The sequence below is a fragment of the Scleropages formosus genome, chromosome 6, assembly GCF_900964775.1.
Source record: "Scleropages formosus chromosome 6, fSclFor1.1, whole genome shotgun sequence".
NCBI classification, from domain to species: Eukaryota; Metazoa; Chordata; class Actinopteri; order Osteoglossiformes; family Osteoglossidae; genus Scleropages; species Scleropages formosus.
In genome coordinates, this window is record NC_041811.1 from 34,307,833 (window position 1) to 34,331,831 (window position 23,999).

The window sequence follows — 23,999 nt, forward strand, 5'->3', positions numbered from 1 at the left end:
TGGGCTACAAGGTCATGTCTGTTAATGAAACGTCGCTGTCCTCACTTACATGTGCACTGCGTTCCAGGAGAGGAGCTATGAATTGGCTGCAAAGACAATTCTCATCATGTCACATTGGTGTCATACTGGCTCCTGTCCCCAGGCTGCCTGGACCGCAGACCGTCTCCCTGCATGGCTTTGTTAGGACCATTAGCTGCCTGTGACCACGGCCCCTTTGCCCTTATTGTACTGCTGCCAGGCAACGTGTTGGCCAAGCGGTGGGGAATTTCCTCTCAGCTGCTCTCCTCTTGGGGTAGCTGCTCCATTTTGTGTGTGTGTGTGTGTGTGTGTGTGTGTGTGTGTGTGTGTGTGTGTAAATGGTTGGAGAAATTAAGCAACAGTGTTTTTTATTCTGTACCATTTTTTTGTTCACATTGGCTTCTGTGTCCCCCTCTGGGCGCTGCATTAATTCCCTACGGACGGCTGTGGGATTAGAAAATGGACATCAGCGGAGTCAAAGTGCTGGAGACGGCCGACGACATCCAGGAACGCCGGAAGCAGGTGTTGGATCGCTACCAGCGCTTCAAGGAGCTGTCGTCCCAACGTCGGCATAAGCTGGAGGATTCCTACCGCTTCCAGTACTTCCGCCGGGATGCTGATGAGCTGGAGAAGTGGATTCTGGAGAAACTGCAGGTCGCCTCTGATGAGAACTACAAGGACCCCACCAATCTGCAGGTCAGGAGGGGTTGTGCCTCAGCAGTGCTCTTCTGTCATTGCAGTGTTATCCTATGAAAAATTCCAGTATTTTGGTTTATAAAAGGTATAGTGATCATAGTCAGTCGGCATAGACTGTAAGATGCGGTTCTGATTATCATTTTCCCTTCCACAGGGGAAGCTGCAGAAGCACCAGGCTTTTGAGGCAGAGGTCCAGGCTAATGCTGGAGCCATCGTCCGCCTGGATGAGACAGGCAACCAGATGATCTCCGAGGGCCACTTTGCTTCCGAGACCATCCGTGTAAGGTTTCGCTGTTGTACCGCAAAGCAGAACACTTCACAGAACCATTTCACTGTCTCCTATTGTACTTGATGACTGTAGAAGTCACGTTACACTGCGTTCTACTGAGTTTCGAGCCCTCCTCTTCACAGACTCACTGGAATTGACTGGTCAGTGGTATACAACCATGACCCACAGCACCAGTCGAAAGTTTGAGTACAGTTGCTCCAGTTTAGTTTTTTCAAGACATGAAGTTAGTGCTTTTACTCTTCCATTCCGTTCAGTTCATCCTATGTTAAGTATTTCCCAGGTGTACTCAAACTTGTGACTAGTACTGCACATGTTTAAAAGTTACTCAGTCAGATCATGTGTACAGAGCTGTGTGTCTTTAGAGAATGGCGCTATAGCTGATGTTGGTGATGGTTTTTGGGAATGTTGTGAAGAGTTCTGTTAAGAAATCCAAACCTAACCACCTTTTCTTGGTTCAGTCTTTCACGCCCTACCGGACTGCCCAGCGGCCCATAGTAAAAAGTGTTAATGTTGGTAATTTCATACAAGTAGGTGCCTGGGTGCTCTGAACTTCCAGAAAGTGTTTTTTGCAGTGTTTCTTGATCCTGATGTGAATTCTTTTTTTTTTTTTTTTCATCCTTTCAGAACTTTTTCTTCATAAACACACAACACTCCTGTCCTGATTACATTTCCTCTGTTATCACAGTCAAAAATATTTTTGTGTTCTCTGTTTGTTGGTTTTATTAGTGATCGCAGCGTCAGAAAATAGTATTATTATTGGTGTTGTTTCCATTGGATCTTGTTGGGTCCATAGTGATCTCTCATTGCGACATTGTGTCTGGTGGTGATCCTAATTTATCAGCAGAATTCTTGTTGGAAAAGTCTGTTATGTGACTACATCTGCTGCATTTACTTGTTTTATTGCTAATTCAGTGGCAGTGATTGACAGAGCATTGACTGAACACTTTCTGCCCAGTACTCTTCGCTGTCCCACCCATTTTCCATGTGTTCACCACCCATGCAGACACGCCTGGAGGAACTGCACCGGCTGTGGGAGCTGCTGCTGCTCAGGACCCAGGAGAAGGGGGAGCGCATGCTACAGGCTCAGAAGCTGGTACAGTACCTGCGTGAGTGCGAGGAAACCCTGGACTGGATTAATGACAAGGTGAGGGCCAAGAGTGCTCTGAATTAGATTAGGCTTCATCTAGTGGTTATAGTGGGATGGACTGAGTGGTTACAGTGTTTAATGGATGCAAACACTGGAATAGCAAATTTCCAAGATGCAAACATTTACATTTACGTTTATTCATTTAGCAGATGCTTTTGTCCAAAGTGACATACATCTCAAAAAAAAAGACATTAACAGAAGGAGAGACTTGGATGCAGACACATGATTCTTCAGTACAGATGCTCCTCTACTTACAACGGTTCGACGTATGATTTTTCGAAGTTACGATGGTACGATAGCGATACGTTTTCATTACAGTACGTACTTCGAATTTGGAATTTCCATATGTTCCCGCTCTCGCGATTAGCGGTACAATTCTCTCTTCCGATGCTGGGCGATGGCAGCAAGCCGCAGCATCCACTCAGCTGCTCTCGCAGTCTCTGTATTGATCACGCCAACGAGTGTAAACAACCGCAAGTGTAAACAAGTGATACTGTGTCGAAAGCGTTTTTTTATTTTGTGTTTTTGTATCCCATCATGTCTACTAAACACCCATGTGTGTTTCCTGCTTAAATTTGCCAATCTGTAAGCTATGATAAATGTTCTGAACACATTGAAGGTAGGGTAGGCTAAGATATGATGTTTGGTGGGTGCGGTACTGTATTCTTTCTCTACTTACAATTTTTCCACTTATGATGGGTTTATTGGAAAGCGTAACCCCATCATTAGTCGAGAAGAATCTGTATAGTCAGTTTGTCACATTTCACCATATGAACCAATGTGCATCACACTATTAGCTACGTAAATGTTTATCAACAATTTCTTATCAAAAAATTAACATTTACTCGTTTATCATGCACTTTTGCGATCATTCTCTATTGTATGCACTTTTTTAAATGAATTGCGGTCATTGTTCTAGTTTATAAAATTTCTGTCTGTCTGTGACCAAAAATTACCAGAGTTTTTGCATCTAATCTCTGATTGGAAGAAAAACTAACCCAGACAGTATAGAAGTGGGTGTGGATTTATTCAGCTCAAACCCCCAGTGTTTACACTTTGTCTCTGAATTTTGATGATCAATAACAATAAGGAGTGCATACGTTTATCCAAAGAATTGGTTGTCTTCTTGTATTGTATAAGAGTTTGTGGAGAGAAGGTTTTTCCAGTCATTTTGAATTACTTCTAATTTTAATGTAGTTCAAAATTAAGAATTGAGAGGTAGTTCTACTTATTTTTTATTAAAGGTATATCCAAGATTTGTACAGAACCTAACCAGTAAGTAAATCCAGGGGTGTCAGTATTAAGCCTTTATTTACTGTGTAAATAATCAAAAAGATGAGAGTGAAGATACTAATGTGATGAACTAGTCACCAGTTGGGATTCAGTAGGAGGTTTTGGAGGCTTTTTAATTGTCAGTTGTTTTAAAGATAACTTGAGACAAGACTGAAATCAAGTCACAAAGTAAGTGTTTCAATGTGATGGATTGCTATCCTGTTCAGGATATACCCTACCTCATACCCTCTGTTTCCAGGAAGGCTCCGAGCCCCTGTGCCCCTGCTTTTGACAAGTTGTTATTGATAGAGGGTCCATAAATGGAAGTGTTACTACAGATTTTTTGTTGTAGCCTTATCTGAGGTTTTTGCAGAACCTAACCTGTGAATAAATGGAGGGCATGAACTTGTATTGATTATGACTTAGAAGTAAAAGTGACTCTGGCGCTATGAACAAATCAATTTACGAGTAAACTTCCTGACACAACTGTTTGTAAGTTGAGTAGCCAGTGTGTATGCACCTGTGTTTGTTGTGAATTTTTCCAAGTCCTGTGGAATTGATGGAAATTAAGGATGCTCTATGCACTTTCATAACACAGTAGGTTCACTGAGGTTTGTTGGACTTAATTTTACTTTCAGAAGCTTGAAATATTAAACAGAACTTAATTTTGTCATCGGCATATCTGTGAACCCATAGGAGGCCATTGTGACCTCAGAGGAACTGGGCCAGGACTTGGAACATGTGGAAGTGCTGCAGAAGAAATTTGAGGAGTTCCAAACAGATATGGCAGCGCATGAGGAGGGTGTGAATGAGGTGAACCAGATGGCTGGAAGACTGGTGCAGGAGGCACACCCAGAGACGGAGCTGATCACCCGGAAGCAGGATGAGGTCAATGCTGCCTGGCAGAGGCTGAAGGACCTGGCACGGCAGCGGCAGGGCAAGCTCTTTGGGTCAGCTGAGGTGCAGCGCTTTAACAGGTACTGCCAAACCAGTGGAGGTACAGGGACCCTGGTGCACTCTTTGATTGCACAAATGTTAGGTGTTACATTATCAATCATATCACATTTAGACCTTCACTGGATGTGAGCATTTGACAGTTCACTGAACGTCAGCACTTTCCTATTTGTTAGGAAGGAGAACTAGGGGTTGGATGTCAGTGTTTATTGAATATTCTTTTGGCCATCTACCAGAGATGTGGATGAGACAATCAGCTGGATCAAAGAGAAGGAGCAGCTGATGTCATCAGACGATTTCGGTCGTGATCTCGCCAGTGTGCAGGCACTGTTGCGCAAACACGAAGGGCTGGAGAGAGACCTGGCAGCCCTGGAGGACAAGGTTCGTCAGTGTTTGCTCTTTCATTTTTGCATTTTTGCATTAACTCATACATTTACTCACCGTTACACTTTTACACTCCCATATTCACTTACACATGCAGTAATTCACTGCAAAATGTTTTTCATTTAATTCGCTTAGTCATCGCTCCTCTTCCAAAACGTTCCATTCAGGTAAACAATCTGGGTAATGAGGCAGAGCGCCTCCAGGAGACCCACCCCCAAAATGCCCCTCAGATCCACTTCAAGAGGGATGAGCTCATCACCAGCTGGGACCATATCCGCACACTTGCAGCAGAGCGCCATGCTCACCTCAACGACTCCTACAGGTGGTTGCCGTGACCCGTTTGGTGATGTAACACTAGCAATGATCTGTTTTTTTAAGGTTAATGCCACATGAATGTGAATAAATGTATTCCAGGACCTTAAAATATGTATTACTCTCCCATTGTAAAAAACCAGTGGTCATATGATGTTTTTAGTTGATTTGGACATTTACCTTCAAATTTTCATTTTTGTAAGTACTGCATTGAATTAAAAGCATTATACTGGTAACAACAAATGCACACATTTACAGATATATAATTCATGTACATGTTTGCTTATATACTATATGTGTAGCAGAGGAGGTATTTTTGCAGGTCATACTGAGTATGGGGCTCCCTTGTGCCTCTTGCAGGCTGCAGCGCTTCACAGCAGACTTTCGTGACCTGACTAACTGGGTGACAGAGATGAAGGCCTTGATCAATGCAGATGAGCTGGCAAATGATGTTGCCGGTGCTGAGGCCCTTCTGGACCGTCACCAAGAGCACAAGGTGACTTTGAAAGCCGTTCACACCAATCTCCAAATCCTATGCTTAGATTTTACACTGAGTCATTACATTGAATTCTGAAGCCAGGGGTGTCTTTGGGCATATGTTTGTTAGTGTGTTGACTTCTCCACAGGGGGAGATTGATGCCCATGAAGACAGCTTCAAAGGGACCGATGAGGCTGGGCAAGCCCTAGTGAACACTGGGCACTATGCCTCTGATGAAGTGAAAGAAAAGGTAGCTCATTCCACCCTCCTTCGAAACTTGTACCTTTTGTTGTGTGACACTCATTAAAAGTGTCACAAAATTAAAAGAAATATTAGGCCTTTTCCATTTTTTATTTCCACACAGAATTTCACATTAGCCAATAGAACATAAAATTTTATGGCCGGAATGCAGAAGAGTACTTCTGGCAAAAACCCACTTCATCTTAGCATCAAAAGAACACCATTTCTACATTAAGCGCGGTGGTGGCAGCATCTTGCTGTGGGGCTGTTTCTCTTCAGATGGGGCTGGGGTACTTGTCAGAACAGAGGGGAAGGTGGATGGTGCAAAATACAGACAAATTTTTAAAAGAAACCTACAGTCCTGATCCAGGAAGTTGGAAATAGGTAGATGTTTCACCTTTCAACATGACAGTGACCCAGAACAATGATACAATGGCTGAAGGGCAGGAAGGTTAATATCCTTGAGTCTCCTGGTGAGAGCCCTGCCCTAAATCACATCCAAAATCTTTGGAATCACTTGAAAAGGGCAGTCCATCACTGGTCACTGTGCAGTTTGACTGAGCTTGAACAGTTCTATGTTGAGGAATGGACAAATGTTTCTTCCTCAGTTTATCTAACCAAACTCGATTCAAGGCTACAAGTCAAGTAAAAAGGTGTTTCCATCAAGTCTGTACTCAGGGTGTGTTCTCTTGTCTAACACAGTTATTCTATTGTTTATTATAGTGTTTCAGAAATTTTGCCTTTTTTAACTTGGATTACAATTTGTAAGTAAAGCTTTGAGCTTTAGGGCAACAAAACATCAATATTTTCAAAGGGCATGGTGACTTCCTACACCCACTGTGTATATGCCATGATCAGTCTGCATAGTAGAGTTCTGAGTGTTCTCACTCCCCAGAACTGTGTGTCTCTCTTGAGACCTGTTTGTTTGGCTGTATTTCTTCAGACATATTATTAATTATTATTCTTATTATTAGAGGTTGTTATTTGTGTGCATAACAACAGTTGTACCTTTCAGTGGTGCAGCATATTTCTGCTAAGAATTCTCACCAGATTCCTCAATGCATCGTGCTATATTTGTGTGTGAATGTTGTCAGTTCTTATACTTCACTTCTACTGCCAGACCTCATTTGATCTCATTCTTCATGGCTGCTGCTTTGTGTGTGTTTCTGCATGTGTGTGTGTGTGCACCTCCCTTAGCTGGCCATCCTCTCTGAAGAGCGGGAGTCCCTGCTGGAGCTGTGGGAGCTGCGTAGGCAGCAGTACGAGCAGTGCATGGACCTGCAGCTGTTCTACAGGGACACGGAGCAGGTGGATAACTGGATGAGCAAGCAGGAGGTGGGTCCGCACCTTTCAACACACATTTCCAGGATGTAAAACTGTGACTAGTCGTAATTTGTGTTTGAAGTGAAACTGTTGTAGGACAATGACCAAAACAAAGTTTTGGCAGAACCTCACATTTATTGTTGAGAGTGATTTGTTTCTGTCCCTTAATAGTCTGCCTTGTGTTTATTGCTTTATTTTGGCTGTGAAATTCAACTCTCATCTTGACCATTCAGGCCTTTCTCCTGAACGAGGATCTGGGTGACTCGCTGGACAGCGTTGAGGCTCTGCTGAAGAAACATGAAGACTTTGAGAAGTCACTCAGTGCCCAGGAAGAGAAAATCACAGTAAGGCTTTCTCAGTGCTTTCTGTATTTTTTACATTTTCTAATTGTTTGCTCTACGCCATGGTCATCACAATCATTCTAATGCGACTTTTTCTCTCCTGTGGAACATGTCCAGGCGCTGGATGAATTTGCCACTAAACTGATTCAAAACAACCACTATGCCAAGGATGACGTGGCTGCTCGGAGAGATGCGGTGAGAAGGGGCAAAGGGGAGAAATTCCAATTAAAGTGCATGTACTGTGATGTTTCAGGAAGTAGAAAAATTTTTGGATCCGGATTAGTAGCAGAATAGACTTAGAGAACATAATATAAAATATTGTGACTGAACGTCTTTGTAATACGTACAGTATTTTTAATGACAGTTTTTATTTACATGCATGTATGATTTAGAATGTAGTGCTTTATGTTTAGTTTGTAAGGCTGTGTGATGTATCACATGCTAACACGTGCCTTCTGCTCTATGTAGCTATTAAATCGGCGCAACGCTCTGCATGACCGCGCTCAGTCCCGCCGGGCAGCTCTCGAGGACTCCTTCCAGCTGCAGCAGTTCTTTCGTGACTCCGATGAGCTCACAAGCTGGATCAACGAGAAGATGAAGACCGCCACGGATGAGGCCTACAAGGTGGGCTTCTGCAAGAACATTACTGTGGAGTTATTGAACTCGCAATCCTGAAGGAGTACAGCAGGTTTCCCCATTTTATTCATAATACAAAAGCTCGAAAGGGAGTTTTGGTCAGGATACATTGTCATGCACTGCATGCATTATTTGGAACAAAGAACTTTTGGACCTGGCCCCTTCAAGACATTAGTTGCATTATCATAAGCTTTGTCTGTCTTTTTGACCTTCAGCTCTTTTCCACCATCCATTCCCTCTCAACAGGACCCCTCCAACTTGCAGGGGAAGGTGCAGAAGCACCAGGCTTTTGAAGCAGAGCTCTCAGCCAACCAGAGTCGTGTGGATGGCCTCCAGACCTCTGGCCAAGACCTGATTGACCGGCAGCACTACGCTGCGGATGAGGTGTCCAGTCGCATGGATGAAGTCAAGAACCAGTGGAAGATGCTTCAGGAGGCAGCGGAACTCAAAGGTGGGGTAACATAAAATTAGACAACAAATGTGTTTCTGTGGTCTTTTTCAGGTTTATATAGTTTTTTTTATTAACATCAGAACAGCACTGGATCGTAGCAATATAGAGGCGGAAACGGTACACCAAGAAACTGCAGATATATCCATGTACAAGAAACAAGCACAGCTGGTTACAGTATTTTACCAGTTTGATCACCTACCATACATTTACATTTGTGTATTTAGCAGACACCTTACTCCAAAGTAACTTCCAATGAACTGTATGTAGTGTTATCAGCCCACACACCTTATTCACCAAGGTGACTAACACTGCTAGATACACTACACTACACTACAAGACCATACCACTATGCTAAGATGTTCCACAGACACTCCAGAATTCATTTGAATTATCATGCGGATCGAATTTTTCGAGCAGATGAAAGTTGAACACTGCAGTGTGGTTTCTTTTGAAATTTCCAGAGGTTTAGAAACAGTTATTTCAGCTGTGGAAGAGTCACCTGAATGATGTGCATGAACCCACAGAGTTCATAGCAGAATACAGTGTTATGAGCTGCCTAAGCTAATGTAACATAATGTTTGGTGAATATTTCTAGAATTTATAGAGAGAAAGAATATCTACACACTAGACTGAGAACAGTTAGCGTGTTTATTAGAAGCTGCTGTTAATTAGCTAGAGATGGGAAGACATTTAACCCACCTCCTCATCCACATGCTAGGCATAAAGCTCCGTGAAGCCAACCAGCAGCAGCAGTTTAACCGCAATGTGGAGGACATTGAACTCTGGCTCTATGAGGTGGAGGGCCACCTGGCTTCTGACGATTATGGCAAGGACCTGACTGGTGTCCAGAACCTGCAGAAGAAGCACGCCTTGCTGGAGGCTGATGTGTGGGCCCACCAGGTGCCTGGAGCTGCTCTTTTTCCAACAGCTGATCAGCATGGCTGTATTTTTGGGCCTTTGTTTTATAGGTCCATGCTCGTGTGTAATTATACAGCAGTTTTTTATTGCATGAGAGCCTAATTAACCTTGACGCTTTAATATAATGCTTACTTCACACTTTTTACATTGGGGGCTTAGTTTATATGTCATAAGAAAAGTCAAGAAGCTCTGAAACTTTATATAAATAGGGCTACTACAAATTTTTCCTGATCAGAAATGCATGCTTATACTACACCAAACTAATTTTCCCGTCCACTTTTGCTCAAAACAGGACCGCATTGATGGTATCACCATCCAGGCACGGCAGTTCCAGGAGGCAGGCCATTTTGACACTGACAACATCTGCAGGAAGCAGGAAGCGTTATCGACCCGCTATGAAGCACTGAAGGAGCCCATGGCGGTGCGCAAGCAGAGGCTGACGGACTCGCTGCGCCTCCAGCAGCTCTTCCGCGATGTGGAGGATGAGGAGACCTGGATCCGTGAGAAGGAGCCCATCGCCTCCTCCACCAATAGGGGTTAGTGTTTAACCTGAGCATTTGTGCAGCACATATATGTGTACACCATTCTTTTATCCTTTTTTGAGACATTTATAAGGAAAATGTCCCCAGCTTGAATAGTAAACACTGAGAAATGCATTTAGTAGAGACCCCATGAAAACAGGTTTTAAACATATTTATTTTACTTAAGTAAAATGTCATGTTTTTTGTCAGTATAACTGGATGTGGTCAAGACTTATTTATCTGATTAAAGTAAGACTATGAAACCAGTGCATTTGTTGGAGAACAAACGTGCACGTGTGTATTTGTTTTTGGTAAACATTTTAGACATGTCCAACCCTTGGTAGAACATAGCTCTTGGTTTTGTTACCCTGCTGAAGCTGTAGGAAGTGCGAATGTAAACATGACAACAGCAGATGCTAATGAGTTTTGTTCCTTCATGTCCTCCAACCCAGGCAAAGACTTGATAGGTGTCCAGAACCTTCTGAAGAAACACCAGGTGCTGCAGGCTGAGATAGCAGGACATGAGCCCCGCATCAAGGCTCTCACCCAGAAGGGCCAGGCCATGGTGGATGAAGGTGAACCTTTTGTACATTTTTTCCTGCACTATTTTTACAAGCTTTTGAAAACAAGCAAAATCACTTGTAATAGGCAGATATCCTGTATTTCTGCAGTACTGTAATGCTTTGCAAAATTTTGTTCAGCTGCAAGCAGATTTCTCCTCACCTCTGTCTATTTTATTAATGTGCATTGTATTAATGATAACTTTTCCCCACCATTAGTGATAATAGGACTGTGCTGGACTTGTGCCCCGAGTGCCTGTTACTAATAATTCAGTTCTCCTGTGATCCAGGCCACTTTGCTGGAGAAGACATGCAGGTGCGCCTGGATGAACTGAGTGCCCGCTGGGAGGCGTTAAAGAACAAGGCCGCTCAGCGGCGTCAAGACCTAGAGGACTCCCTACAGGCCCAGCAGTACTTTGCTGATGCCAATGAGGCCGAATCCTGGATGCGTGAGAAGGAGCCCATCGTAGGGAGCACCGACCATGGCAAAGACGAGGACTCAGCTGAGGTCAGGAGGCCAGAGGAGAAGCATGGCCATAGAGTTGGGCTCTGTCTCGATTGACAGAGTGGTAAACATTTGCTATGAGACCATAGGCAGAAGATTAGGTTCATTTCCCAGGAGAGTCATAAGGGAGGACAAATGCTAAGGAAATAAATTATTTATTCATTTGTTCTTGACTATGTGGTTGATTGGTGGCTGTAGCATGGCTGTTTGACTGCAGGTGTTTCCTTCCTCCCACCACAGGCTCTGCTGAAGAAACACGAGGCGCTGATGTCAGACTTGAGTGCCTATGGCAGCAGCATCCAGGCCCTAAAGGAACAGGCACAGTCCTGTAGGGTAGGTTCTTGGTGTAATGGGGCAGTTTGGCCCCTCGACTCACAGAGGTCACTGAAGTGATCTAGTCTCATAACAGGAGATACATGAGGGAAAGAAAAAGGAGTATGTTGACTGATGGGGGCTTTGATGTAACCTGTCCTATACATGTGTCTGACACTATAGCAACAAGTTGCCCCCACGGATGACGAAACTGGCAAAGAGTTGGTGCTGGCACTGTATGATTACCAGGAAAAGAGTCCCCGAGAGGTCACCATGAAGAAGGGCGATGTTCTCACTTTGCTCAACAGCACCAACAAGGTGCCTGCCACCCCTACATCCTCAGTCACTCCAGCACTCATACCATACATCTATGTGTTCCTTCACAGCCATACTGTTACTGTCACTTTCTCTGTGGAATTATATATTTTTTAAGCTCATACAGGATCCCGCACTGTACACAGTGACTGACAAATACATTAGATTATGAAAAATCTCAAGTGTGATTATTCCCTTTTCCTCATCCTGGTATGCCCTCCTTCAGGACTGGTGGAAGGTGGAGGTGAATGACCGGCAGGGCTTTGTACCAGCTACCTATGTAAAGAAGCTGGATCCAACCCAGTCCTCGTCCAGGGAGAACCTCCTGGAAGAGCAGGGCAGCATTGGCTTACGTCAGGAGCAGATTGAGAACCAGTAAGACACCCCCTGATGCATCACCTCAGGTCGTTATGAGGCTACCAGCATTGAGGTCTCCATAAGGGCTCACATCAGCAGTTGTTTACTCATGCAGTTTTTTTTAAACGTAATATACATAATCAAATTTCTAAGTCAGGTTGTTATAAGGTACCAAAAACCAGTTTTCTCTTTCTACCTTTTTCTTTCCTTGCTATATTTCTGTAATAATACACAACACAAATAATTCTGCAAATCATAGTCAGCTGTCTTTTTTCCCAGTATGAATATTTTACCTTTGTGCACCACTTTGCATGTTTGATTGGACTTTTTGTGTAACCTCCTCTTTGAACTCTATGAGTAAAGTGCACCAGAGCTATGTCTGACTAACTGCACTACCTTTTCTGTCTCTCTTCCTTGATGTCCCTAACAACTAATACCTGTCTGCATTCACATCTACGCCTGCACCACTCTGTGCTCTCTGGCTCTGCATCTGTGCAGGGCTGTGGGCACCAGAGAACCATGCAGCGTATCTGTGCGCATGGAGCAGGTGAAAGAACTGTAAGTACCTAGAATAGCCATTCTAATCTGCCACAGTCATGAGTTTTTGTGGTATGGCATTAGCCTGTGTGTTGGTCTTACTCATCATAGATTCTGACAACCTTGCAACTACCATACATTAAATCACTTTTCCTTAACTTTCCTTTTTTTCCCCCAGTTGACACTTCATCTCAAAACTTGACCTTGAAATGTAATTTCACATATCAGGATCCTCCCCTTTTGCACTTTGTTGTGCTTTGTACCGATTCATCTTTTTCAAATATTTGTAACTCCTTTCTCTTTCCCCATGGAATCTTCTATATGTTCTGTCACAGTTTAATGTATTCCCTACATATATACGTATATATGTCCCTCCAGCCTTGCGCCCTGTGTTGCTGGGTTAGGCTTCGGTTCGCTGCAACCGCACTTGAAACAAGCGGTTTCAGACTGTGTGTGTGTACACACACACACACACACACACACACACACACACACACCATTTTAAGATTTAAGGAGGTGATTTGCGATATGCTGTTTTGTGAAACTGAAACTGTAATCTGTATTCTGTATCTTGGATTGATGCAGATTAGGGGAGAACACCTTTGACTCTTTATCCCCCCCCCCCAAAAAAGGTACAGCACACTGCTGGAATTGGGTGAAAAGCGCAAGAAGATGCTGGAGAAGAGCTGCAAAAAGTTTATGCTGTTCCGAGAGGCCAATGAACTGCAACAGTGGATTAATGAGAAGGAGTTCACACTCACCAGCGATGAAGTTGCTGCAGACCTGGAGCAGGTGGAGGTGCTGCAGAAGAAGTTTGACGACTTCCAGAAGGTGCGCTGTGCAGAGGAGAGGAGGCATGTGTGCTCACACATACATTGACTGAAACCGCTTGTCCCAAGTGGGGTTGTGGCGAGCCGGAGCCAAACCTGGCAACACAGGGTGTAAGGCTGTGAATGCTAATGAGCCTGTTACATGTTTTATACACCCCTGCTCAAGATTAGGGACAGCTTTAAGCACAAGCTTCGGAAGGGTCATTGTCTTTTCCAGTTGATCTCTATGAATTATTCTTAACTGAACAGTTAATGCAAAGCATTGCAGCATTACATGTTAAACTGCATGCTTCATCTTAGGTCAGTACATTTTTTCAGTTGTGTTAAAGTGAGTTCACGATGAGAGCCAAAGGCTCAAATGGTTGGAATTGTTTCATATCCTGACAATGAAATCCAGTATTTACAAGGAGAACTGTGTCCTTGACATAGCTGTCAATATAGCAATTCCTCAATTTATAAAATTAATCTTAAAAATTCCGAATTTTAAGACGGAAGAAGAGAAGAGGATTGGAAGTCACTCTTGCACTACTGCTGCGCAAATCTGTGGAAATAAAGTGAACACAAGACAGGAAACCAACAGATAATGTCTAATGGTGCACTAGCACCAACCACAGTACCTTACTACATGAAACTCAAATTTTTTGGGACATTTCAGATAAACTTTATTTATGCTGATGTTTTTTTTCCGGAGCTGTTATCCTGAAATTTTATATGCCTTTAATCCAGGTTTTTTAATTGACTCCTGCTGTCCAATCATACTTGTGTTGAACAGGACCTGAAGGCCAATGAGTCGCGTCTGAGGGATATCAACACGGTGGCTTCAGAGCTAGAGTCTGAGGGCCTGATGGCAGAAGAGGCACCCATTGTCTCGTCACAGGTAGGAGGGCCCATGGGAATGATTATTTTAAATCTGATGTAGAGTGTTGAAAAATGGGTAATGGGTATGTGCATATCTTAATTCTACAAGGCTGGAAGTTACACTGTTTGGCCTTTTAGTAAAATTGCACAACAGGATTAGCCCTTTTTCAGGATTGCTTTATAGTTTTTCATTTAAACCATTTCATAAGGAACTGTTTCAGGGCAATACTTTAGATGTGTTAATTACTTAAACTAGTGCTGTCCTGAGCTATGACTTTGTTTTTCTGTTTTTTTTTTTTTTCCCCCTACAGCAGCAAGAGCTGTTGGGCGCAGCATCTGGAGTAGGAACTGTAATTACAATTATATGTTCTTTTTCATAAACTACTTTTCACAATATATCTGTGGTTATACCTGTAAATGTTTGTTTTCTTGTGTTTTACAGGATGAACTTGACACAAAGGGTGCTTCTCCATGGAAGGTAAATTTAAGATCCTACTTCAGTTCATCATTTTATTGTACTTTGCCAAAATGCCACACTATTTAGCTGTCGGGAAACCGGATCAAGCTTTGGCTCCTGATTTGAGTTGATATGCTAGCTCTGTTTAAGAATAAATAGTAAATGCTTCTCAAAGAAGTTAGTAACAGTAAAGTTTGTTACTCTAAATATCGTAAGTTTGGTATCCACTGTATGTATGTTGTATGTAGAAAATGTTTTTTACTATTGAAGAACCATGAAATTTAATGGACCCAGTATCTAGATGTTCTTTAACACACTGAAATGCCCTTTAATTTTCTTTATTTCAACTTGTGAGATACAGGTGGTCCCCGATTTATTATGGTTTGACTTGCGATTTTTTTCCACTTTACGATGGTGTGATAGAAATTCAGTTGAAATGGTACTTCGAATTTTGTTCCCCCCCTGGGCAAACGATATGCGGAGCAATACTCTCTCGCAATACTGGGCAGCGGCAGCGATCCGTATCTCCCAGTCTGTCACACAGAGGTGTGTATCAGGTGTATTAAATGTTTTTTCGACTTACGATATTTTCGATTTATGATGGGTTTCGCGGAACGTAACCCCATCGTAAATTGGGGACCACCTGTATTTTTAAGAAGTAATATATCTTCAAGGATTTTTAATGTCACTGTGCAGCAGGATATTACCCCAGGTCTATGGTGGATAGCTCCCCTCGCACTCCAGTTGTCCTGCACTGGGGATTCACTCTCTTCTATCTTTACATTTTTTTATTGACTCTGGTCCAACTCATCCAACACAAAGCCACATACATACATTGAACAATATACAAATCCAAATGGACCCACTCTTATATCCTGTCTGTTGAATTAAATGTTGGTTTCCTTGAATATTCAGTGAAAAGGTTCTCTTCGTTGTTGGGGATCTTGTTTCGTCGGTGATACTTGAAGCAGAATGAAATCTATGCGATGAACTAAAATAACTTTTAACTGAATGCTGTTTTTCTCCCTCTTCTGTTTCCTTCTTATTTTGGTGTTATTTTTATTCTTTATAGTCTGTACGCCTGGTTGTTCAAACAGTGGCAAGCTTTAATACAATCAAGGTAAATTTACAAACTTCCATCTTGTAGTCCCTTGTAATTGTCTGTCTGAGGTTTCTGCTCATCTGGGTCCTCTTGTTCACTAAACACACTAACCCTTCCCATCCTATGGTCCATTGTGTTTGTCACATCCATCAAATGTCATCCCATAATAAAAAGTCCAGTAATAGTCTTCGTCCGGTCTTTTAATTGGATTGTGTCATTCTGTTAATTCTATGGTGAATTTCACTTTTTTGTAGTGTATTTTGAAAGTTTTTGAAATAGTTTAAAATCATCAAATTTATGACTAAACAGAAACTAAGAAGTTTACGCTCAGTGAAAGAATTTAAAGTGGTATAATTTAATGGCTCTGGGTCAAACAATCATGTTGCACATACTCAGGGAACCTCTTTATTTTTTCATGGTTTAAAGATTAACCCTTGCCTAGCTGTCATAAACCCCTCATAAATCAACAAAAATGGAACCCCTTGTTTCATAGCCCTGCTGATAAATTGGAATCCACTGCTTGCATGTTAAAATTTAAGGTGGAATGTAGAAATTGAGTATGTTCTTGCTGAAAAATCAGAGTACATCTACAAAAATTAATGTAACTGTAAAACTCCAGTTTATTTTTAATTTGTGGAATGGAAAAATCTTTATCAGACTACATGTATTAGTATTCTTTTTTTAATATTGCCAAAACTGTGTATATTTCTCAGCCGTTGAAGAAAAGCTAAAACTGTTGATTGGCTGGTGCTGTATCAGTGCAGCAGGTTTTCTGTTAGCAACTGTGTTCCTGTGTGGTGTCTGCCTGCCAGGAGCTGAATGATCGCTGGAAAGCCCTTCAGCAGCTGGCACAGGACCGGAGCAACCTGCTGGGGAGCGCTCACGAAGTGCAGAGGTTCCACAGGTACACCTGCAGCCTTCTGTTCATCTTGTGCTGCACCTTGTGGTCACTGTACACCATCTAGTGATCCCTGAGGGTCTGTGATCCTGCTCTGCTGCAGGGATGCTGATGAGACCAAAGAATGGATTGAGGAAAAGGACCAGGCGCTCAATACAGACAACTATGGCCACGACCTGGCCAGTGTGCAGGCGTTGCAGCGCAAACACGAGGGCTTTGAACGAGACCTGGCTGCCCTGGGAGACAAGGTGAGAGCCTCAGTGATTCAGTAACAACACCAGTGACAACTACAATAACAGCTATACCTTCAGATGGGAGCTTCACTCTGAAAGTTAATTCCCTAATTTTAAGTGAGTTAAAATTAACTAAAGTTAATTCTGTAGCCAAATTCAAAAGTGATAAAATTGTGTTTTCTGATCCTGTCCGCACCTGCACAGGTGAATTCTCTGGGTGAGACAGCTGAGCGGCTTATCCAGTCACACCCGGAGGCGGCAGATGACATCCAGGAGAAGTGTGCTGAACTGAACACAGCCTGGAGCTGCCTGGTGGGCCGAGCTGACCAGCGCAAAGACAAACTGGGCAGCTCCCATGACTTGCAGCGCTTCCTCAGTGATTTCAGGTGAGTGGTGACCAGTAGTGGGGGATACTTCATGGAGAAACTGCAGTGGAAGGGTGACAAGTGAGGGCTCTCTTTAAAGTGCTCACACTTGAAATATGAATTATGTTTAATTTGTTTAGTGACAACTGGGTGCATTTTAGTCACTACTGCCAATATGTATAGCTCAGGCCTTTGAGCTCTTAGTGTAGGTAGGCATGTAGGATGGAAGGAAGAAAGTGGGATAGATGAATGGGAATGACAGGATAGAAGAGGAGGAAAGATTGTGTGTTTAGTAGGAGATAATGTGGAAAAATGGGAGGATAAACTAAAAGTACATGTGTGTCATTGAACCTTGGTAAAAACACCTCTGTCCCCCCATCCCACCACTGCACAGGGACCTTACATCCTGGATCAACGGAATCCGGGGGCTGGTGTCCTCAGAGGAGCTGGCCAAGGATGTGACTGGAGCCGAAGCCCTTCTGGAAAGACATCAGGTACCATCATCAGCACATACATGCTGCTGATTTCATGCACCTGTAATAAGCTTACCTTTGGCATTGTACACCTATGAGACAATCCATTTTACATGTACCATGTTGCTTAGAGTAGTTCAGGAATGAAAGTTATTTGTACATACTATCTATTACTGCTTTTTGAGTTTTTCTCTTCAAGGAGGTATTGAACTTTAGACACAAAATATGGATGTTTTTTTGTGCTTCCCTGGGAGATTTTTGTTTCTCTCCTCAGCTGCCAGCTGGCTTATTCTAATAATTAGCTATGACTGCTGCTGTTCTGTTTTATTTTTATTGCATTTTGTATTGTATCCTAAACTTTGTTCAGTGTTCGGAGTCACCTTGATGAGGAGAACACTTTATAATAATAAACAGATGAATTTTATCCAGCTGTTTGAGTATTTGCATAATGCTCTTTGTTTTATTGATCAGTTTGGTACATTTTATCCCCTTTAGGAGCACCGCACTGAAATCGACGCACGTGCCGGCACCTTCCAGGCATTTGAGCAATTTGGTCATCATCTGCTGGCGTGTGGACACTATGCCAGTCCTGAGATTCAGGAGAAGCTGGTGACCCTGAATCGGGAGCGGGATGATCTGGAAAAAGCCTGGGTACAGCGCCGTGTGATACTGGATCAGTGCCTAGAGCTGCAGGTGAGCTTGGTCACCTTGATGACATAACATGCGCATACTTGCAAACCATATACAGATCAGCCCAAACAAAGAAGGTCATGCTTAACATTCCATCTGGTAGACACAAACAAACTCTTAGAGCCTACTATTTTAAATAACAGCATCCTATAGACTTTTGAGAATGCTAAAGACTGCTCTGTATCCAATAATATTAGAAACTTAGCTCCATTATATGCATTATTGTGAAGATTTGGTTATAAATGAGCTGTGGCTGAGCAGCAATGTTGACCAAGTTGTGAAATCAGAAACTGGTGATGACACCTTACACTTATACATTAAATATTTCACTCTTTTAGTGGGCAAACTGCTCAGGTTGACTTAGCTGCTGATGGGTGTGACAGTGTTGCATACTTGCCGATGTGCTCCTACTCACATACTGTTGTGCGTTCTCTTTCTGTGCACTACAGCTTTTTCACCGTGACTGTGAGCAGGCAGAGACCTGGATGGCAGCCCGTGAGGCCTTCCTGGCCGGTGACGACAAGGGTGACTCGTTGGATAGTGTGGAGGCGCTCATTAAAAAGCACGAGGACTTTGACAAGGCCATCAATGTGCAGGTGCTCCCGATATGCCTTCGTGCTCATGTGCTCTTCATGTGCTTTCTCTTGAAAGCTGACTGAAACGTTTAATTTCTGCTGCCCTGCAGGAAGAGAAGATTGCTGCTTTGCAGTCCTTTGCAGATCAGTTGATTGGGGCAGATCATTATGCGAAGCCTGAGATTGCTAAGCGGCGTGATGGGGTCCTGGACCGGTGAGTAATGCTGGTGGTTTCCAGCCAGCGCCCCTTTAATGGGACCAATCTCGTTCCTTTCCAAGGCTGGTTATGCAGGCACATCCATACGTTCTTACTCTCTTTCTCCATGTTGTAACAGCTGGCGCCACTTAAAGGCCCAGATGATTGAGAAGCGCTCGAAGCTGGGCGAGTCCCAAACTCTACAACAGTTTAGCCGTGACGTGGACGAAATCGAAGCCTGGATCAGCGAGAAACTCCAGACAGCCACGGATGAATCTTACAAGGACCCCACAAATATCCAGGTACAGCACACTCAACCCAGCATGTAGTCCTCAACACACATAGACTTTTATTGTGTTAGTTTGAACATTTGTCCGATTTACTGAGTAGGTACAATTAATGAAAAGTACTTTTGAAATGAGTAATTAGTTGTGTTTTTTTTTTTTTTTTGGTATTCTAAGCTTGCGTTTGCTCTATTTTCCATTATTCATAAAATTACGTGCCCTTCTTGTACCCCCTATCAGTGTGCTGGGATAAAGGAGTGAAAATTTTAAACTGTCTTTCTTTCTGCTGTCTATTTTTAGCTGTCCAAATTGCTGGTAAGTTCAGTAATGTGTTGAGTTGCTAACACCGGTAGTTTTCTTTCAAATTTCTTTGTGTTTGACCTGCCTGTTGAGACACAGTTGATACTGCTGGATCCTCATTTCACTGTGTCTCTCAGCACTTGAGTGCTTGCTTGCTTTTATGTTTTAGCATTCACTTATTTGTCACTTTTATGTGTTTCTTTACATATTTTGATCACACAATAAAATTGTTACATTTTTTTTTAAAAGTATTCCATCTTTGTCATTCCATACATTGAAATGCCACTTTTTTCTTTTTTTACCCAAAACAAAGCCAGGATGTATATTAACTGGATAGGGAAAGAGAAATTAATGTACTTCGAGCAAGAGAGGAGGAACTCGCAACCTTGCTGTTTTGCTTTGCATTCCTTTAAAGTCTCCAATGAAACCCTAGGGTCGCTTTGTAATTTGTCTTTGTCAAACCCTGGCTTATGCTTCAGCTAATTTACAGTAAGTGCTCCTAAACTAGCAACATATTGAAGACCTGAGGCTTGTGGGCTCAGAGCAGGTATAGGTCAGATACTTCCCTCATCACACCCTTTCCTCCTCTCTTTGCTAATGCCAGCTCAAAATGAATGGAATGACATTACAGGAAAAGGCCTGTATTGGTGGTTCTCCAGAAAAATTTGCTGTTGTTAAAATTAATTTTATTGTTAATTAATTATCCCTTAGTGCCTTGTTTTTCAGTATGTTTGTCATTCTTTGTGATGTCTTCTGTCCTGAATGTTATCCATATCCATTGATGTATATGGTGTTGGAAGTTTGTCTTTATTTGTGTAATTTTGCTGTTTTCTCTTACTTTTCAAAATATTTTAGTTTCCAATGTCTTTTGCATGGGAAATAGCTGTGGGGCCTGTAGTCTTATCAGACAGATTGTCACCATTTACAGTTATTCATTTAGCTGATGCTTTCGTCCAAAAAAATTTACAATTTTACTCTACCTTCATTCATTTACCCATTTATAGAGCTACGTAATTTTACTGGAGTAATTTAGGGTAAGTACCTTGGTCAAGAGTACTACAGCAGTAGGTTGGATTCAAACCTGCACATTTCAGTCCAAAGGCAAGAGTTCTAACCAATATGCTACCTGCAGTCCCTGCATTTCAGGAATATTTTTTGACTAGAATTAAGATATCAGTTGTACAAGCCCATAAGATTGATTCCCAGTTTGTAAGTTTCTCCACTGAGCTTCTCACCACAGGACTCCTGGTGGTCTCTCTTGCCTGCAGAGCAAGCACCAGAAGCACCAGGCTTTCGAAGCAGAGCTGCATGCCAATGCCGATCGCATTCGGGGAGTCATCGACATGGGCAACTCCCTTATCAACAGGGGTGCTTGCGCCGGCAGCGAAGATGCAGTCAAGGTGACAGCTTTTGCTGGACGTCACAGCGATTTGTACAGCTTTTCATATTTGCACATAAACTGTCCTTTCTGTAAATAATGCTGCACTTGAATAAAAAACTTATAGTTAAACTTACACTGAAAGGGACAATATCAGTTCAAAAGACCTTCCAGTCTGACCCCACAGTGTGCATATTCTGTTTTCATCTGACATTTTCAGGCTCGCCTTAATACCCTGGATGACCAGTGGCAGTTTCTGGTCAACAAGTCTGGAGAAAAGAGCCAGAAACTGAAGGAGGCCAACAAGCAGCAGAATTTCAACACAGGCATCAAGGACTTTGACTTCTGGCTGTCGGAGGTAAAAGCAGAAGCAAGGCCATGACACAGCAGCATAGTTACCACAAAATTAATGTATTTTTAAAACTATTTCTATTACGGATGACTTGTTCTTCATTTATACTTTGTCACTTGTCTCTCTTTGCTTTTCTCCCTTTAGGTTGAGGCTCTCCTTTCCTCTGAGGATTATGGAAAGGATCTGGCCTCAGTGAACAACCTACTGAAAAAACATCAGCTTCTAGAAGCTGACATCTCAGCCCATGAGGTGAAGTTTTGAGACTGTCATAACAAACTAGTCCTGTTTCTGAAAGAGGGGATGTACAGGCATCATAGTGCAGGGTGTCCTTTATACTTAAATGCAAATGATATTAGGACCGCTCTATGCTTCACCACACATAGAAGGACAGATGGGAACAGCCATTATACTCCTTGTTTGGGACTGGAAAGGTTTCCTTTTCACCGTGTACACTGAGCTGCCTTCCATTCTGCAGGACCGCCTAAAGGACCTTAACAGCCAGGCTGATGGCTTGATGGCCAGCCAGGCCTTTGACACCTCGCAGGTCCGGGACAAGCATGACGCCATCAATGACCGCTTCGCCAAGATTAAGAGCATGGCATCTGGGAGGCGCACAAAGCTGAACGAGTCGCACCGCCTGCACCAATTCTTTAGGGACTTGGATGATGAGGAATCTTGGATAAAGTGAGTTTGCTCCCTGTAATCCTGTAGCTGATTTCCAAACCAGCCCTTGGTTCACTTTATGAACTTGCTTAAAGTTGAAGGTGCCTGCAAAACGCTTGACCAATTTTCTCAAGTTTGTTGAATCACACATGGTACTACTTTATTTTGTTCTGTGTGGTTTTATTTAAAACATTGAAACTCAGAAATAATTACTTTAAGGTGAAATTATTAGAAAATTTCTGAGAGAGTTGGTCAAGACTGAATACTTCTGCAACACCCTGTATATAAGGTTCTGGAGAACCAGAAAACTTTGGACACTGTCAACATTAAATCAGTAATATAATTAAAAAGTCAGAAAAGAGCTGTGGAATATCAAAGCGGAAATTTAAAATTCTATTTAACAAAGATAAGGAAGAACCTTTCAACATTGGGTATTAAGCTCCTGTGTCTTACTTGGAATCCTGTACTGGTTGCTATTGACGTGCGACCCCCCCCACCTCTACAGGGAGAAGAAGTTACTTGTGAGTTCAAAGGATTATGGACGTGACTTGACAGGAGTACAGAACTTGAGGAAGAAGCACAAGAGGCTGGAAGCAGAGCTGGCTGCCCATGACCCCGCCATACAGGTACACACTTAGAATCACACTTTGGAGACCTGTCCCAGTACAGTAAACAAATGATTGTATATGTTGTTCATTACCACAAAACATATGCAGAAGTATGTCTACAGCATTTTACTGATGACCCAAGTGTAGGTTCACCGTGTATCCATGCTTGAGATTCAAAATATGTTAGCTCTATAGTGTATATAGTATGTGTACTATAAATGGTGTTTGTGTGTGTGTATATATGTGTGTGCTGTAAATGAGATTCAAACCAGCAAATGATTACACTTGCACCTTGCTCTCCTCAACACTTACCTTCCTGTCTGTCCTCCATCCATAAGTCTGTGCTGGAAACTGGAAGGAAGCTGTCTGATGACAACACCATCGGACAGGAGGAGATTCAGCAGAGGCTGGCGCAGTTTGTGGAGCACTGGAAGGAGCTGAAGGATCTGGCCGCGGCACGGTAGGACCTCTGCCACTGAATGCTCCTGCAGTCTGAGCCCCATCTGTGCCGTGTCCTCCAGAGAGAGACAGCAGTTTTGGAAATTGATGAGCATGGTTAACTTGTTCACTTTGTGTGCGTTCCTGTCCACGTATGGTCTGCAGAGGGCAGACGCTGGAGGAGTCGCTGGAGTACCAGCAGTTTGTGGCAAATGTAGAGGAGGAGGAGGCATGGATCAATGAGAAGCTGAACCTAGTGGCGAGTGAGGACTATGGGGATACACTGGCAGCAGTGCAGGTGAGTGGGCATCAGTCTGGTCATCTCCCCTGCATGAGGAAGGTGAGCTCTGTTCTCCTTGTATAAAAAGCAAAGCTGATATTTCATGACATCTGATGGTTGTGGCTTAGGGTTTGTTGAAGAAGCACGAGGCGTTTGAGACGGACTTCACGGTGCACAGGGACCGGGTGAGCGACGTGTGTGCAAATGGAGAGGAGCTCATTAAGAAGGTGAGGTGGTCCTCTAGAGAGAGACAACATAGTGTCCTTGAGCAGCTCTTCTTTATTTCATTCAGTGTGTTTTGCTTACTTGACTCATTGGTACTCTTCTCAAAAGTATGTTTTACATGTTGTGTATTACCTGTTAATGCAGTTTTTTCCACTACTAAATTATGAGACTTTGTCATAAGTGAAGTCTGTGTTAACCGGGTGACAAAAGGGGAGGCTCCGTTTAACC

General features: G+C 42.9%; 1 protein-coding gene across 10 annotated transcripts in view; it reads left to right on the forward strand.

The window, feature by feature from the left end:
• Positions 1-23,999, forward strand: part of LOC108934758 (spectrin alpha chain, non-erythrocytic 1-like) — a 37,718-nt gene that overhangs the window by 6,110 nt on the left and 7,609 nt on the right. For 2 of the 10 annotated variants that reach the window (XM_018752839.2, XM_018752859.2), the window contains exons 2-44: positions 475-714; positions 869-994; positions 2,007-2,147; positions 4,119-4,399; positions 4,613-4,757; positions 4,928-5,082; positions 5,433-5,568; positions 5,699-5,800; positions 6,988-7,125; positions 7,347-7,457; positions 7,572-7,649; positions 7,923-8,078; positions 8,337-8,541; positions 9,260-9,441; positions 9,752-9,995; positions 10,433-10,555; positions 10,831-11,048; positions 11,286-11,378; positions 11,541-11,675; positions 11,899-12,047; positions 12,528-12,587; positions 13,199-13,397; positions 14,169-14,273; positions 14,566-14,604; positions 14,697-14,732; positions 15,784-15,831; positions 16,626-16,717; positions 16,815-16,959; positions 17,149-17,330; positions 17,704-17,803; positions 18,278-18,475; positions 18,922-19,068; positions 19,158-19,261; positions 19,383-19,545; positions 19,828-19,842; positions 21,096-21,227; positions 21,426-21,563; positions 21,702-21,806; positions 22,033-22,241; positions 22,726-22,846; positions 23,167-23,288; positions 23,432-23,564; positions 23,675-23,773. In XM_018752839.2, coding sequence (XP_018608355.1) covers positions 478-714; positions 869-994; positions 2,007-2,147; positions 4,119-4,399; positions 4,613-4,757; positions 4,928-5,082; positions 5,433-5,568; positions 5,699-5,800; positions 6,988-7,125; positions 7,347-7,457; positions 7,572-7,649; positions 7,923-8,078; positions 8,337-8,541; positions 9,260-9,441; positions 9,752-9,995; positions 10,433-10,555; positions 10,831-11,048; positions 11,286-11,378; positions 11,541-11,675; positions 11,899-12,047; positions 12,528-12,587; positions 13,199-13,397; positions 14,169-14,273; positions 14,566-14,604; positions 14,697-14,732; positions 15,784-15,831; positions 16,626-16,717; positions 16,815-16,959; positions 17,149-17,330; positions 17,704-17,803; positions 18,278-18,475; positions 18,922-19,068; positions 19,158-19,261; positions 19,383-19,545; positions 19,828-19,842; positions 21,096-21,227; positions 21,426-21,563; positions 21,702-21,806; positions 22,033-22,241; positions 22,726-22,846; positions 23,167-23,288; positions 23,432-23,564; positions 23,675-23,773 — 5,847 coding nt within the window. In that variant the 5' untranslated portion in view covers positions 475-477. The remainder of the gene's footprint in view (positions 1-474; positions 715-868; positions 995-2,006; positions 2,148-4,118; positions 4,400-4,612; positions 4,758-4,927; positions 5,083-5,432; positions 5,569-5,698; positions 5,801-6,987; positions 7,126-7,346; positions 7,458-7,571; positions 7,650-7,922; positions 8,079-8,336; positions 8,542-9,259; positions 9,442-9,751; positions 9,996-10,432; positions 10,556-10,830; positions 11,049-11,285; positions 11,379-11,540; positions 11,676-11,898; positions 12,048-12,527; positions 12,588-13,198; positions 13,398-14,168; positions 14,274-14,565; positions 14,605-14,696; positions 14,733-15,783; positions 15,832-16,625; positions 16,718-16,814; positions 16,960-17,148; positions 17,331-17,703; positions 17,804-18,277; positions 18,476-18,921; positions 19,069-19,157; positions 19,262-19,382; positions 19,546-19,827; positions 19,843-21,095; positions 21,228-21,425; positions 21,564-21,701; positions 21,807-22,032; positions 22,242-22,725; positions 22,847-23,166; positions 23,289-23,431; positions 23,565-23,674; positions 23,774-23,999) is intronic. The other 8 variants (XM_018752843.2, XM_018752850.2, XM_018752877.2 and 5 more) reach the window with 8 other exon arrangements.